General features: G+C 44.5%; 1 protein-coding gene across 1 annotated transcript in view; it reads left to right on the top strand.

The window, feature by feature from the left end:
• Window positions 1–8036: 8036 nt before the first annotated feature.
• The window catches only part of gpc1a (glypican 1a), a 70953-nt gene continuing 61286 nt past the window's right edge, over window positions 8037–17703 (top strand). The window contains exon 1 of the mRNA XM_036521494.1: window positions 8037–8880. Coding sequence (XP_036377387.1) covers window positions 8727–8880 — 154 coding nt within the window. The 5' untranslated portion in view covers window positions 8037–8726. The remainder of the gene's footprint in view (window positions 8881–17703) is intronic.

Here is a 17703-nt window from a genome sequence, read left to right as displayed (position 1 = left end):
GGGGCTCGTGCAGAAGGAAACTCTTAATGTGCTGTTTCAAGCTGGATGCGGGATTCGAGCTGCAGCGTCGTCTCCTCTCGAGACTCCTCCTCCTCTCCTCCTCTGCTCCTTTTTCTTTTATTTCTATCAGATGTTTTCAGTGTTTTCACTGTAGAGGTAAAATATGCAGCAAGAGCAGAAGAAGTGGAAGAAGAAGGGCAGAAGTGTAGCATAGTGGTGAGGAACAGGGCTTGTAACCAAAAGTTTGCTGGTTTGATTCCCCGTTGGGGCACTGCTGCTGTACCTGGAATTGCCTCAGTAATTATCCAGTTTTATTAATGAATAACATGTAAAACCCTGGAACTTACGTAAGTCGCTCTGGATGAGCGACTGCTAAATGCCAATAATGTAATGTAATGTACAGTGGAGATGATTGCCCTCCAAAGTGCAGCGTGCCCTGGAGAGCAGAGAGGACGAGCTGACCCTGAGAGCTTCCGCCCAAACTGCAGATGCGGAAAGAGAAAGGCCTGCCCTGTGTTTCTCCACCCTCGTTCACCATAACCCATTCAACTGGAGTCTATCGACCAACCAGGTCTGCCTGCAACGTGACATATAGGAGAAAGTGTCACTTCAGCCTGCGCGAGGCTAAAGTTACTAGAGAGCCACTGCATTCGGGCATGTGATAAAAGCCATTGTGTGAATTTCAAGTCCCGTTTCCTCTGGAGGTTTGCCTCTAAGCAGGAAAAGCTTTGTTCATGTAGGACTTATGCCTCACGGAGAGCCCAATGACATACAACACGGAGGAGTGGGTGGAGCTGCAGGGCATGTCACTGATTCAGCAAAGGGCGTCCTCATGGCCAGGGGTAAGGCAGAGATTGGGATCGCGAGCGCAGCCCGGCTGAGTGTGAATCAGTGACACAAGACAGCATCAAGAACCTGAGCCTGGGTTCTGAGAGCCGCTGGAAGAGCAGTAATCACACTCAATAGGCCTCCCAGGAACTGACTCACCATGAGCAAATAAGGAAACCTCTGAGCGGAGAGCATATAGATATAGAAATATCACACCATACATTCCCCTGAGTGCGAGAGCTGGGGCCATGGAGTGTGAACTGGGGCAGCCACATTGATCAGGAACAGCGCGATTGGTCCACAGTAGAGGCTGCACTGGTTTTAATTGGAAGGGTTAGAACATCAGGTTTTCAATGTGCAGTGCCATTTGTGACTCCATCTTGAAATCCTGCTTCTTTGGCACACCTCAGAAGGCAATGTCCCATTCACAGATTCCACAGTTATGGGAGAGAGAGTGCCACTTCAGTCTGTACAAGTACAGTGACTTTTCATGTAGGTGATAAAAGCCAGTGTCTGGATTTCAAGCCTCTGTTCCCTCGGGATGTGCTTGGCTCTGACCAGAAAGCATTGCCCATGCATCATTTGCACCTTATGGCAAGAATAAGGTCAAAAAGAGCGAGCTTTCATGGAGAGGGACATTTTGACATGAATTATCCACATATAACCAAAAATAAGTTGGAGGAGTTGAAGTTAATGCCACCCCACCACCCCTTTCTCTGTACTTCTTGATCCACTTGAGGAATCATTTCATTTCTTATAAGGTAACCAATGTAGTAATGGGGACTTTTAACAAATTATGCTGCTTTCACCATATAAGCTACAATGATTCACTTGGCAACAAGGTGTTTGGTCCCCTGATGGCTGCAGTCCTGATATTGGCCTTAGTATTGGCCATAGTAATTTTGTGAATGCTCTCCATATTTAAACATCAACCTTTCAAAGCAAAAAGTGTTAAATTAAGGCTAGATGCTGTGAAAATGTGTGAAAATGTGTGAATAAAGGGGTACTGTGACAGTTCAGGACACTGACAGTCAAACTGACCTGCAGAACTGAGAATGACAGGATGGGAGAATAGGAAAATGGGAAAATCCAAGCCAATCAACAATCACTTTTGTTACACAATGAACTGCACAATAGAATTGCTACAGAACATTTTTGCAAAGACCAACAGAAATGTGATTGCAAGTGATCAGTTACTTACGTAAATGTACACATACAATAGATACAAGTTATGAGTAAATGCTGAATATTAGATGCTTTCCCATGCTTAGAAGCAAATGTACTTTCCCTTTCCTCAAAATCTCTCACTCTCTTTGCCCCTCCCTCCCCTTACCGTCTTCTGTCTCCCTGTCAGTTTTACCTGCTCTCTCCTCTCTCTCGGTACTTTCCACCACATCCAAAAGGAATGATTTCCTCTGCATCTCCCTCTCTCCTCCCTCCCTCCCTCTCTGCCTTGTGACAATCCAACCACCGACGGGGGAAACTCGAAGCCCAGATGAAGTGATTGATTAAAATATTTATAACATGAAAATCCCCATAATTAGAGGGGGGTTAATGCGCTCCTATTTGTAATTACCTAAGAGACTGTGAACTGTGCCAAAAAAACTCACAGGAATGAAAGAGCTGACAAAATGCCATTCACCCAAAAAGCAATTTCTCCCCAACAATGGCTTCCCACAAAGCGTGGCTGGGCGAAAGCTGGGAAAGGAATGTGGCAGATGACGGGATTCTGAGAAGAAAGCAGCTGTCTCTGTGTGGGAATGGTCAGCACGCCTCTCCTTCACAGCGATCGCTGAAATTATATATCGTTCTCTCAGCCAACAGCAATGTAACGACACTTGTTGCTATACAGACGTATATCTTCAATACAGCGTTGTTATGGCAATCCTTTAACAGCAATGAATGATGGTGCCTTTTACAGGGTAAAACATGATCCATGTTGGTTTTCTAAATGTGTTTTATTACGGAGATGACTTGGAGCTGGCTGTATTAGCATTTTTTAAATGTATCAAGTCTTATTTTGCTTCAATGCCTATGATCTTGACATTGACGAGCTGTCTTGATAATCTGGGGGCCAGGAACTGTTGTTCAGTTTGCACACAATTTTTGAACCAATATCTAAATCTGACTTGTCATAACAACTTTACCCTTATTAAATTTGCCAGAAGATATTAACAGGAAGCAGCATCATAGTCTTCTGGGAGTCATCTTATCTCAACAAAGATTATTCAATGTGCACCAGCATTGTACTCCCAAACTAAAATTCACCCATGAAAATGTGTTTATTACAGTCATGCCACCCAGGCTGTAAAGTGCTGCATTATAAGAGGTCTGTGTTGCACCAGAGGAACCATTTTATAACAAAAAAACCCCTCCTCATTCTGTCATCAACCATCTGTGCCTTCAATCAAGAGAAGTGACCTTGGTCAGAAGATCAGATTTAATTATTTTTTTCATAGATGAGAATAAGACCCACTGGAATGTGTCATGAATTGCAGGTACATGAAAAGGATGCAATTCATTTCTGTAAACTGGAATATCATATTTTCAGCTCATTAGATGTTTGTATTGTCACACAAACAAGCCCAGAAGCCTGTCATTACCTGTTTACTGACAGCATTGTGAGTGAGATCCTGACTATGGAACCCACATGATAATCTCTGCACGCAGTCAACTTTGGACAGACTGTGGCTTGCTATTACAGGCGACTCTATGACAGCATGTTTGTCAGTGTGAAATTCATCCATTGTTTTCATGCGTGGAGCAGATAAGAATACTCTGCCAAAATAACTCTATTGCTAAAGGTGTGCTGAGGTCTGAGGCTCCTGAGTGGTACAGTACAGTATAAGCCCTACAGCTCAGATCCAGTTTCATTCTGAGCTGTCTGTTATTTCCCGAGAATGATTGGGAGAGGTGCAGAGCACAACTGGCTTCGTTCTTCTGCATTATGGCAAGTTATGATGTCTAGGGTTGCCTCATCCCTCTGCTTTGGGTGCCCTCTAGCAACTCATGAGTTACTCACAAGTAACTTGGATAATGTCAATGGAGATGCGCCAAGCCTCAGGCCAACATCTGCACATTTGCTTTGCTTCAATATGCTATGATAAAAATAAACACGATATATTTCCTACCAATCAAGTACGATATATTTATTTGCATGAAACAAACGTATGTGTGGGATAGCAGCTCCATGTATTTCCTGAACAGAAGCCTGTATCCAAACTTTATCCAGACTTTATCCAGCAACATTTATGAAAAAATAAGATCATGTTTCTAATGAAGCAATGCAGATTATGCACCTTGCTTAAAAGGTGAACGGTTTTTATTAGCAGGTTTCAAACCTTCACCCTTGTGCTCATAATGTAATTTACTGAAAAATCCTACTCATAAGATAGAGATAGGGACTAATGTGTCCCTGACACAATGCATCAATGCACATCCAGTGCAGAAGAATGCAGAAAAACAGATAAAAAAAGGATTATAGTGTTTGTCTCCTTTGTACTTGTGCTTGTATTCACTGTGATTACTCCCACATCCCTTACAAAAATGTGCATGTGATTTCAGTGGGAAGGTGCAAAAATAGACATCAATTATGAAATGTATTGTATTGCAGATGAAATAATTTATGGAAGCAATCGGCCTCATTGACAGATATGCGTCAATAGTTTGACAACTGCCAGCCCTCCCTCAGATGTGAGACTGTGCACTTTCCCATGTCAGATGAACAGATGAAGCTTGTTTGCACCAGCGAGAGTCCCAGTCACTCAACCACCTGTCAGCTTCTGTCACTGAAGTTTTAGAGCCCCCCCACCCCACCCCACCCCTAATTCTGTCCCTGTTGAAGAAATGCACACACTCACACACTCATCCTGAAAGTGTCAGCAGGGTGTTGGCAGAATGGACTGGGAGCATGGTTTCAGCAGAATAGCTGCAGAAGGTGGCTGAGAAAGAGAGAGAGAGAGAGAGAGAGAGAGAGAGAGAGAGAGAGAGTCCCACTGTCACTGATCTGTTCAATGTGTCTTCTGTCTGTGTAATTGTGCTGGTGCCCTCTGATGCCCGGATGCCTTCATGCAGCTGTGCAGAGCTGCCAAGGCTCTGCCTGCCCTTCCCTCCCTGTCTGTCTGTGTAAACTGACCTCCCTCCTGCTACTGTGGCTGTGCACTCTGGAGGGATACAGGGATACAGAGGTCTACTGGCTGGTGTGTGCGTGTGTGTGTTTGTGTCTGTGTGTGTGTGTGTGTGTGTGTGTTTTTCTCCCACAGCAGACAATAAGTGCCTTCAAGAGCAGACTTATTATACAGTTCTTATACAGACAGGTGACTAGCCACACTCACACACACGGTGTATAATATGACTGACAAACCCCCAAGCGGTAATGATAGCAGCCCAAATAAGAGCATTGTAAGCTAAAGAGGGACTCAGATTGGTAAAGTACTGTTTTTGTGCATGTGCAAAGTACCAGTGGTGCCTGAAAGCGCGTCTGCAAGTAAAGTGCTCCTTGCAGCTGTGTGTGTGTGTCTGTGTGTGCGTGTGTGTGTGTCAAGAAGTATTTGGAGTGCTACTAAGTGCTAGGTTTAGGACAGGATTATTAAGAACTATCTGTACCTCCAGGGAAATACTTGCACTGGCTGGAGAAGTGTCAGTTAATGTGAAGGAGACACAACACTGTCTGTGTGCAGTATCTCAGACTGTGGGTGTGTGTGTAGGTGGGAGATATCATTTTTATGTAGACAGTGCAGACAGTCTGCCCAGAGACGTGGCTATAGGGGCGGCTCGTTTCTCTGTACCGGTCCAGTCCTCGCTCCTCCGTTATGAGGGAGTGCCTTTCATGGCTGAATCCAATAAAACTTTAAGTAAGCCAGATGTAGAGAATCTCAAGGCACTGCAACTTTTGGTGCACGCTAATTACATAACACTGTCAGCACCAGCCAGTGGCCGTCAACACAGAAATCATAGGAACGCAGACATCGGCATTCCACGTTGATGTGGCTGCTAACGAGAAAAACATGCAAAGAAAAAGAGAGAGCAGGCTTTCAAAGACACTCATTTGCAGTGTTAAATTTCCTCTGCCACTTAATGAGGCTTTTGCACTTTTTGCTGCATGGCTGTTTTTGGTTCTTGGTTTTTGGGCTTTTGACCTTATTTTGTACACCGCAGTCATCTTTTTTCATACATGGGAATCATGCAAGCTTGCACAGATCAGAATGTTTCACTGTCCTCCACTGGAAAGGAGTCATAATTGTGTAAGCTATTAGATTTGGGTTAGAAAAGTGCACAAATACAAAGAAAGTCACTAGGTGTGGAAAAAATTCTATACTGAGTAAACACTGTGTCAGCTCACCATACCACAGTATCAACACTGACACAGTGCCTGCTTGGCCCCTGAGTTTGGCCAGTGTTAGTGTCTGTGGTCAGCTGATCTGGCTGTGCCACAGTGCCCTGTTGATGGCTGCAGCCAGCTTGCTACCTACAGGTGCCAGGAACCAGCATCTATCACTGCTCTATTGAAGATGCTGTCCTCCTGCCTGGACTACACAATACCCACTGAACGAAGATATCATTAGGATAGCTGAGTGAAAGGCCATTGGGTATTGAGGATTGTTTTGTAAGTGGTAAGAAGCAAACCACAATGATTCCTGTTCTCCCCATGCACCTTATGTGTGACTGAATGCAGTACGGGTTGCAGCTAAGAGACTTGCACAATGTGCAAACTAAAATGTATGGGCAATAAATTCCAGAGACTGACAGAAGCCATGTAAGAATAACATGATGGATGCACCACTATGCCCTTGGATGAAACGTCACAATTTGTAATACAGTGGGGGTGTTTTCACATAACCAATGAGAGATCCTCTCATGTCACTGTAAATGGAAAATGTCACACAACAATACCTTCAGGATTTATACATGCATATATTTATGTGTGCCTATATGTGCACCTATAGCGTTCTCTGGAGTCGCATTCATTACTGCATTTATGACCAATAGGACTTTAGTCTGCGTGAGGGGACAAGGATATATAATTTTTTCATGTCCTTTTGGTCTCCTGGTAACAAAGGAAAGAAGAGTTTACCCGAGGTGAAACTATTGCTATAACTGAGGCTGAATATGAAACATTGTATGAGGAAAGAAAGACCTGATTGACAAATTAATATGTGGTATGGGCTTACTCATAGGAAACTATACTTAGGCCAGAACGACCACACACAGCACACTGCTCAGGAAGTGTGTGTGTGAGTGAGTGAGTCTGTGTGTTTGTGTAGGTGAGTGAGATTTTGTGTGTAGGTGAGTTTGCGTGTGTGTGTGTGTGTGTGTGTGTGTGCGCGCAAGTCAGTGAGCGAGTTTGTGTGTGTGTGTGTGTGTGTCTTAGTGAATGAGATTATATGTTTTTGTTGGTGAGTTTGTATGTGTGTATCAGAGTGAGTGAGATTTTGTGTGTATGTGTTTAAGTGAGTTTATCTGTGTATGTGAGAGTGAGATCATGTGCGTGTGCGTCTGAGTGGGTTTATGTGTGTGTGGTTGTGTATGTGTGAGTGAGTCAGTGAAGGTGGGAGTGAGTGTTTTGGGGAGAGTGGGAATGAGATTTGCACATAGACATTTTCAAGGCTGGAGAAAAATGAATGGACAGAACTGAAACAGATCCTGACATGCTATTTGTGAGTAATAGAGATGTTTCCCTTTACAGACAGAAATGGATGCCTGTGCCTTGAGTGGTTCCAAGATAAAAACACAACTGTGACTTTGGAAAAGCATCCATTTGCAGAAATAAGAGGCTAAAGCAAGTTGCAACTTGTGTTAGGTCTGCTGCATTGTACGGTAGAACGTCATGTGTTGACTGTCATTGATTAGTAGGTGGCAGCTTGGTTGAAACCCATTCTGTGAGCCAAAAGGACTGCACACACAGATACATGCCTACATACATATGGGTGTAAATGTTCACCATAACCTCTTACCCTGTTACACCTTGCTAAGGCTTGTAGGAATGTGTCAACTAAGAAAATGCAACACGCTCGCAGTAAAAACCTCCTCTAGCAGAACTGATTTGTGACTTGACCGGAGCCCCTGGACAATAAACCAGCTTTTGGGATTCCACCGAGTCAATCACAGCCTGCCTGTACAAGAAAAAACACCCCATCTCCATTGGCCGGCCGGCTGGTTTGATGCAACATCCTGTGGGGAAGATCCGCAGCAGACGCGCATTGCCCTGCAGGTGGTGCCTTCCTCATTGCTGTACGGGGCAGTACCACAGGAGCATCTCCAAGATAAAGCCGACCCGAGCACTCCTGACTGCTGCAAAACCCCCGCACTCTCTAGCACCCGCACGCTCACCTAACACTGCCGGTTGTCTGCGTTTCGAGAGTTCCTTTCGTTTAACATTAACGTATTTTAGTGGCTAATACAACAGCTAACACAACAGCTGCGACTTTTTTTTCGCCGATTGTCGTATGGATTAGCGTTGCGCGTCTTTTGTAGCGTTTTAAATCGTTCCGTTTTCCACTAAGGTCGTTTAACACCGACAGCCTAAAAATTGACAATAAGCAAGGTAACTCTACACAAATGAGTCACAGAAATGGCGTCATTTTAGTCGATTGATTTTTTGTTTTTTACTTCGGATAAGCAGATCAGCTACCCTGATAGGAGGACTGGAGTTCTTGCTGTCAGTCTCGACATACAGTACACTTGCGTTTCGTTTTTAGGCTTCTGCAGGACACTGCTCGCCTGGTGTTTGTCACTGTACAGTATCCTCAGTGCAGCAACTACATTACAACGGGAACCTGCTACTGTCGCTGAAACCGGCTGGATGCCTCACGCAGTTGCCTAGGACTTTGCTGATTTACTTGCACTTACTCTCGGATTTGCGCCTCGTCGTGTAGTGGCTACTTCGACCTCCTGTCAGTATGGATTTTGCGTTGGCTTTTTTCTTTTGCTTCTTCACTGTCCCGATTTTGGGAGACAACGCGAGCAGCAAACCCCGGAGTTGCTCGGATGTCAGACAGTTCTACAGCGGAAAAGGCTTCAGTCTTAGCGCGGTCCCACAGACAGAAATATCTGGTAAGAGCAATAAGAACATTGCAGTCACATTCATCCCGTGAAATATGTATCTAGCCGGCCTTTCACGTGTAATATGTTCCTCTAAATCCAGGTCATAAAGATAAATTTCCGCTACGAATGTATGTGATGCACTGTCAGCTATCTCAAAGTCTAAAGCATCGCTATATACGGTAGCAATTGCTTGTCAGATATAAAGATAAGATAGTTCTCAGTCTTTCATGAAAGTAATACACAAGCACACCAGATTTCGAGGCAGATCATGCCATTCTCCTGTGCAGTAGGCTATGTTTCTCTTTTGCTGATTGATATTCATCTGTGTCTTGGTGTTAATTCATTTATGCAGCAATATTCAACGTGATTTTGAATGGAGCGTATTGTGCTCTGCGAACAAGAACTTTAGCATATTAGGCGTACTGTGGACTGCGTCTGTACATCTTTAAGGCATGTCCACACACCCGGTCAAAGGGGGGTTGCCAATATACCTTGTATAAGGTTGTTTAAAAACAGAGTAAGTTTTCGCAATTTGTGCCGCTACTCTTAACCTAAACAGACATCTGACGAAGTTTTCGGATTTAGAACTGCACCCATTTGCAATCCGTCGAATTTAAGATTTTTTTTTTGTTCAAAAAATGACATGGATAAAGTATCACAATTTTAAACTCTCCAATTTTAAGAAATTACCGTTGTGAAAATCAAGTAATCTTGTTTGGTGAGATTTGATAACGTACCGCGCCGTGCTATTACTCCTCTCAGCGCAAATCCTTATCCATTACACCAACAATATTAATTGTATGCTCATTTTTTTACATTTTATATAGGGAAATAGTTCAAGAGCAGCCATGCAAATACAAATAAGAAACACAATTAAAACAGATTTACGGAAATAATACAAACACGCATAATATAAATACAGTGGTTGTTGTTATTAAGATTATTATTAGACCATTACAACTTTGAAACCGATACCATTATTGTCAAGTGATTTATTTTCCGTGTGCACGTGCCATGAGAGTTGCATGAATCTACCATGAAAGAGTTATACTATATTTATTTTGCCGGTGAACACACAGCACACGATTATTCTTTCCAAGTAGCTGTTATTTCTACGCCTGTCCATGGTGCATCCACTCGGTTCCTCATTCTCGCTGGTCAGGCCACTATCACGCTCCATCTGGCCACTGGTTTATCGCTGTCTGCTGCCCTGCGAATTGGCCTGTGCTATATGTCTGGACCTTTCTATTATTCATCAGTATTTGAAGACTCAGAAAAAATCCTCAACAAACCATTTGCACGAATTGCGGGTCTTTGTTCTCTTAACGCACTTCTACCGATTTTTTTCAGATGTGTTTTCGAGTATATGGGTACTCCAGTATGAACTTTATTTTTTGCTTCCCGTTTTCTTATGTTGAACGGAACATAAGAAAACGGGAAGCAGGGTTCAAAGGCTGGGGTGTCGGGGTTTCACTCCCCCTCTATTGTTAGGCATCCAAATAGATGTATTTGTGCGTTGTTTGATTACGGGAGATAAACTGCTGTTCCTGCTCTTTACAGGCTAGAGAGCCATACATCCAGCTGTATTTTAAATGTGCACGCCTGGGATGTTGAGACCCCTGACCCAGTTGTACAGGCACAATTCATTGAATGAACCCCTGTTGATTCTCTTGCCATTCATAAAGGAGATGCTACACTGCTCCCGTGAAGGGGGAATATCTCGTCAACATTAAATTGACACCTCAGACTGGGAAGTCAGATGCCATAATTAATTTTGGGAATGCTGAGTTTCTATTGTGTTGAAATCTGGTTCCTGGAGGGTTGAAGGTGCTTGGTTGTCATTCCTTCAGACCCCCTTTACTGGGAGTTGTTTACTAGAGTACTTTATTGAGCAGATTTAGCCATTTTCCTTGCTCTCATGAAGGTGGAAGTTCAAATGACCCTACTGCAGTGCAGCCTCCAGGACTGGAACTGAGGAACCCTGCTGTGCTCAGGCAGTAGATTTGCCTGTTCGGTCTTGTCCTGAATTTTTTTTTTTTGTCACTAAGCTAAAAAAAAAACCCTTTGAAATGTCACCGCACTTCATTGCCAGTCATGTCAGCACACATGTTAGCTGCTTCTCAGAAATACGCAGACGTTCTGTCATGGACCACGGGCACAAACATTATGTCATGGCAAAAGCGAGATGTCATCAAAGCAGGGTTAAGATGCACCTTTTATTTGGGTTGCTCTTTGTTGCGATGGCTCACTAGTAGGACTAAAGGACATACTTTCACACCTGTATATTTCAACTCCTCTGGGAAGTGTTGTCAGTTTCAAAGAAAGGGCATGGAGCGGTGTGCAAAGATAGACAGATGGACAGGAAGACAGACAGACAGACTGTCTGAATGTCTTTTACTTTCTCACATATCGACATATGCACGAGCATGCACACTCACACACACACACACACACACACACACACACACACACACAATGTCACCTACACGCACTGTGTCCATATATTGCAAGAATTTCCTCTGCAGTTTAATAATATTAAAGCAAACATCAGGTTAATGGCAGGAAATCACATTACACACCACATCTATATTATAGTGAGCTTCTTTCCCAGGCTAAAAAAAGATAAATACTTGGAAGATTATCTGTAGCAGTCCACTATTCTCTCTGTGTGACACGGCTCTGTTCTCAGAGTCTAAAGAGCATATCGTTTGTCATATCCTGTAAGGTCGGAGAAGCATTAATTTAATGTGGATAATCTCTGTTTTAAAACTGGGAACTACAGCTGAATGGGAAGCATTCCTTTGCCCGCTTTTGTATCCGGATGGCAGCTTCAAAGCCACTGCGCCAGACAGAAAGCGGTTATCTGTCAATTTTTAATTATTAAAACTTCCCTCCACAATGTGCTGGAAGAAAACATTAAATGCTGGAAGAGACGCATTAGTGCCATCAGCAGGGATCCCTCACTCTCTTAGAGTCACAGTCGCTAATGTATCCATCTCAATCCCGTGTAAGCGCTTCAGCACAGGAATGTGTTTAATCACAGTTATTAACTGTATGAATCAATAGCTTGGATTAATGCTCAAGCAAGTCTGTGTGATGGCCCTTTTCTCCAAATGTGTAATCTGTTGGGTATTTAAGAAAGGGAAAATGAACATATGTTTGTGCTGCACAGCCTGTGTATAGGTCTGTTTCTCATACACACACACACCACACATACATGCACGCACGCTTACACACACACACACACACTCACAAAGGGTCAAAATTCAACACAGACAGGTGCTGAAGAAACCATTTTAACATGCTCTGCCTGTACCAATCAGCTGAGTTTGTTGATCCAGTCAGGAAGAATCACACACCTTCCATGAGGGTGTCATTTCATTCCTTTGTTGCCCTCTTTTTGACAGACAATTCACGTTTTACAGCTTGGCATCTTGCTACATTGGAAGAGAGAGGCTGAGATCTCCACCTCTGATCATTTTTTTTCTCACGGGGCGTCTCTTGATTGTTCTGCCAGGGAAGCTGGAGATTGTGAATTGACGAAGCAGAGACTGTGAAGGGGGTCATTGTCTTCCATTTCGGCGATGCTGCGAAAGCCAGTGGGCAACCATGGACGCATTAAAAATGCCACTCGTAAATCATTGACGATCTCTGTCATATTTTATTCATCCAGACAGCAACGTCACTGTCTGTTAAGACAATTTTATATTCAGAAGCTTTGACAAGAAAAAATGCATCCGCCATGGTTTGGTAAACATTTGAACATGGAATTACTGAACGTACTTTCGGGTACTCTCATTATAAGGGGAATGACAATGGAATTAGCATGTTCATTCCTGTTTAATGGGGAGACACACACACGTTTAGGAGGACAGTAATAATGTAGCACTAGGATTCGGCGGGGTGTGTGTATGTGTGTGTTTGTGTGTGTGTGTGTGTGTGGGGGGGGGGGGGGGGGGTGTGGCATGGATTGAATTTCAGATTTCATCAATCTGAAATCACGTTTCCTCTTGCCCTCCGACTCCTCACCGCTCACGGTGTGAGAGCAGAGTCGCCTCCTTTGTGTCCTCGCCACCATGTGATACCGGGCCGTGTCGCGTTTCCTGAGGTATATCTCGACAAAGGGGGGATCGTGTTTCGCCATTGTGCCAGTGGACGCAGGGGGGCTGTTTTGAACACTGGATACTGCGGAAGTTGCATGAGCCCCCTCTTATGCCGGAGAGCCGCCTTCGTGTCAGACGTTGAAATGTAGCCCCTTTGTGTCTCGCAGGCCGCGCCGCTTGCTGCTGGTGGAGTGGTCTTGCGGCCTCTTGGGTGGACCCAGCTGTAATACGCACATGGCAGCTGTAGGGCTCTGTCACGGGCGCGCCCTTGAGCTTTAGACCAGCAGTCGTGACTAGAAAAGCCCCGTTTCCACCCTTTATCTTCTTCTGCTAATGTATGACTCTGTCGGACCCACTGGCACCCATTAGAGGTTGAACATTACACAGTGAAGGTGATTGTTTGAGCAAATAGCGATGGCGGGCTGTTGTTACCCGGTGGGTGGACTGTAAATAAATGCCATTACTGCTCTTTGGTCCGCTGTATTTGTTTAGAAATAATGATGCAGTCTTCCTGCAGCTTTCTTGACATTTTTCTGCTACGATGCTATCTCATTCTGAGGTCGAGAGGGGGTTTCCTCAGCTTTTCTTTTTTCACCTCGGCTTTACTACAGGTGATTAGACGTTATTGATTTTTTGAAGTGAAGGCAGTTCATTGGCTGTCAGGAAAGTGAGAGTTTTTTTAAGGGTTTCTAGTCAGGCGTGTCAAACAGGGCCTTTCTGACCTGCAGTCATAGTCGCTGCCATGTTAATTGTCGGATTGTGACGTCAGTCTGATGAACTCTTCATGTTAATCTGTTCCCATGCACTAACGCTCTGTCAGGATCCCCTTTCTCATATGCACTGCGTCAGTAAATGTCCACAGCTGTTTGCTTTTTCTGTTTCCTCGGCATCCACAGACACACACACTTCCTAATCTGCTGATGTCAGTAAAATCTGTGGGAGCATTAAGGCGTAATCAGCCACTGGTGGTGGTGGTGTGGGGGGGGGGGTGCATGGGATGAAAAGGACCACATTGCGTTTGATGTTGTTCTGCAGGCCTCCCTCACTAAAAAAAAAGAATGCAATTGCCCTCCTCACTGGTTAAATGGAGAAGGGGGAGGGGTCAGCAGACATAACTCCAGGCCAGTGAATACTGTAGCTATTAGGTATTGTACTCTGAATTGCTTCCAGTTCTTTCTGTTTTTTTTTTTTTTGGTTTGAACTGAGAGAAAAGAGAAAAGTCCCCAGTTCAGGCATGCCAGAGCCACAGAGGTTTTTTTCACAAGTGAACCTCTTTAGCACAGCCTTTGCTGAGTGCCACTGCCTTTCACTTCCTCCTCTCTCCTTTAGCTGTCTGGGACAGGGGGCTGACTTCATGTGTGCCTCTAAGCCTGTGCTGGCAAAGGCGACTCGCTTTTTTAATACAGGGCTGTATGTTAGGTCGCCTTGTCTTTCAGTTCCAGCTGCTAGCTTGCACAGTGCAATACTCAACCACATGAGGCCACACGTCACTGGCTCTCTCACTAGGGGATATGAGTCATCAAGCCATCGCGGCCCTGAAGAGGGAGGTTTTATTGGTATGGCTACAGGTGGATGAAGAAACCAGCTAAGTGCGTTTCTCTCTGTTTGGCAATATGTTGCTGGTAGCTGTGGCTTTTGTTAGAGAAGAGGCTTACAATTCGGGCACCACTGTGAGTTTTATATTTACAGAGAAAACACACTCGCTTAAAGGATATCTCACACCAACACACATGCATGCACTGACACGTGTGCATGCAGAGTTGCATTGACTCAAGTACATAGACACTATACACAGATAGACACACACACACGCAAATACACACATCAGAATGGCATACATGTCAAGTTCAGAATCCATGCACACTTGTGACAACACCACAGAGAGACAACTGACCTTGTCATGGCTTGGTCAAGGTGACACCACAGAATACCCTGTGTAATGACATTCATCAGAGCTCCCGATTGTGACGGCCTTCAGTCTGAGGAACAGAGAAGGTTGACCCCACTGACCTCCATCCACCTGGACATGGCCAGCTTACAACCGGGCACTGCATGGAGGAGACAGAGAACTAGAGATGAGAGAAAGCGAGCGAGTGAGAAAAAGCGAGCGAAAGAGACAGAGAGAGAGAGAGAAAGAATGAGAAAAAAATTGAGAGAGAAAAATAGAGAGAGAGGGAGAGAGAGAGATTGACAGAAAATCAGTGAGAGAGACAGAGAAGGAAGAGCAGTGTGACAGGGCAGTAGATCAGGACATGCTTCATGCAGAGTTAACTTGATTTACCGTGTGATATGATCAATCGATAAATGGCTCATAGGTACAGAACTGCTGACAGGATGATTGAGAGAGAGGACCCCTGTCACATCCACCCCAGAGGATGTACAGTATACTCTACAGTATACAGGTGGAGGGCCGGGAAGTCTTTCTCTCTCTCTTTCTCTCTTTCTTTCCTCATTGCTTTCCCTTTTCTCTCAAAGCTGCTGCATTGCTGTTTGAGGCTGGGGAGGAGAGAGCCTGTTTTCATTGCCAGGAAAGCGTTTCATGGTGGCTTCCCTCTCCCCGTTCCCCACTACAAACGGTGCTGGAGTGCTTTGGTGTCCCCGCCCCGCCTCAAGCGCAGCTGTTGCAAAGCTGCTCCACGCCGCGTGGGAATGCCTCCCTGCATTTTTAGGCGTTTTTTGGCAGGGCACGCAGCGCTCCCCGTCGTCGGATGCCATCAGATCCACATCAGTGCCGCGCTTGTGACACCGTGAGGCTTTGCAGCGGAACCAGAGGTGAAACCTCACGCAAGTGCGTTCATGTTCGTGCAGCGCTGCTACAGGGTCGCAGCGGCTGTTGAAAGAATGTCATGTGCTGGCTGGGTTTGTCTTTGCTGGTTAGGGTGGGGTGCTCCGATGCATGTCAAATTCAACAGATATTAAAAAAAATAAAAACTAACAGATAAAATTAGATCATTTGAAACAGATAAACAGATAAAATTAGATCATTTGACGAGCAGAAAAGATCGCTTTGATAGGCTCCCTTCGCTCAAGCTATTGGAGTACAAAGTTTAAAAGATTATAGAGGGCAAGCTGTGAAACACAGTTAATGTGAGACGGAGATATCCTTCGAAATGATGGACCCGTAACCAAACAGAATGCCCCCCGAGGCAGTGGCCAGGACCCGATGCTAATTTATTTACCACGGTAAAATTGTGTTTAATGTGACCGTTAGGGACAGTGTGCCGGCTGACTACCTGAATCAGATGTTTTGCCTGTGATGGCGATGCTCTGCCCCATGTCCTGCATGCCTCCTGAGGCCTTCAACATGTTTTAGCACTTTATTTCACACTCGGATGACCGTTATCCTAAAGACATGATGTTATGATCGCTCGTTTTCACGGTGGTAAGTCCCCCTGCTGCTGTAGTAGATTCTTTGACACCACGGGTTAATGCATACTGGGTTTTAGTATCTGGCAATTATTAGCGTGTTGAAAGGGCAGTGTCATTAGCACATGATTCCTGAATCCAAGCAGAGGCAATTGAAAATGACCACAGAAAGTGAAATGTTACCAAATAGGTGTGGTATTATACTGTCCATCCTCTGGAATGAAAAGTGGATGAGACCACCAGCTTCACTCACTCTGGGCATTGTTCTGTCTCTGATTCCGGATCTGTCTGTACTGTATGTGAACATGCTTCTGCCCTGGTTCTGTCTGTAGTGAATCTGGTGCTGGTTATGTATGTGCTCAATGTTGAGCTGGTTTTGTCAGTAATGTCTCTAGTGCTGGTTCTGTCTCTACTGAATCTGGAGCTATTTCTGTCTGTACTAATAGTAGAGCTGAGTCTCTTTGTAATGTCTGTAATACTGATTCTGCCTGTACTGAATCTAGAGCTGGTTCTGTTTGTACTGAAACTGATGCTGGTTCTGGCTGTACTGAATCTGGAGCTGGTTCTGTTTGTACTGAAACTGATGCTGGTTCTGGCTGTACTGAATCTGGAGCCGGTTCTGTGTGCACTGAATATGAGCTGTCTTCGTGCAGGTATCCTCTGCAGCGTGTCATACCCAGTGTGAATGGCAATGACATTTTGCAAATCCGACGGCTTTGAATAATTTTCTCGCAGCCTCTGCCATATTTCTGTCATTAAGCTTTCAATATTAGTTGAGGTTAGTTTGCAGGCGAATTAGGCTGAGGTGGGATTGAACCTGGGAAGGAGAGGAATTATATGCAGCTGAGAGGAGATCTTTATCCAGTGGCCTGTATTGGCAGTGGGACAGGGAACTCTGAGTGCCGGAAGATCTGATGACACTTTTACCTCATCGATGGCATAGGCATAAGTGCAGTGTAAGAGTGTGGAAAGCCTCGCAACATGGATTGGTAACATGATGAATTGATTAGCTTAAAACCTCTATTTTTAGAAAAACTGTGTAAATATTAATTGGGCATCCACCTCAGACTCGCAGGTTCTCTCTCTCTCTTTCTCTCTTTTCCTATCAGAGTATACAGACAAATCCATCAGCTTTCTCTCCAGGGGAGGTGCTGTACTTAAGTATTCCAGCACTATCCACCATAAGAACTATGGACATCCCTACCTATCATAAGCTATAACACCTTCTGGCTGAAGATGGATGTACTGAAAATGGAAAAATATTGGTTACGAGACTAAATTTGATTCTTCCAGTATTAAACCCTGCGGTTACCAATCTATCCCTTGAATTAGTAACTGAATGCTTATCAACTATGAAACGAGC

The sequence above is a fragment of the Megalops cyprinoides genome, chromosome 2 (assembly GCF_013368585.1).
Source record: "Megalops cyprinoides isolate fMegCyp1 chromosome 2, fMegCyp1.pri, whole genome shotgun sequence".
Classification (NCBI taxonomy): domain Eukaryota; kingdom Metazoa; phylum Chordata; class Actinopteri; order Elopiformes; family Megalopidae; genus Megalops; species Megalops cyprinoides.
This window is presented reverse-complemented; position numbering and strand designations above follow the sequence as displayed.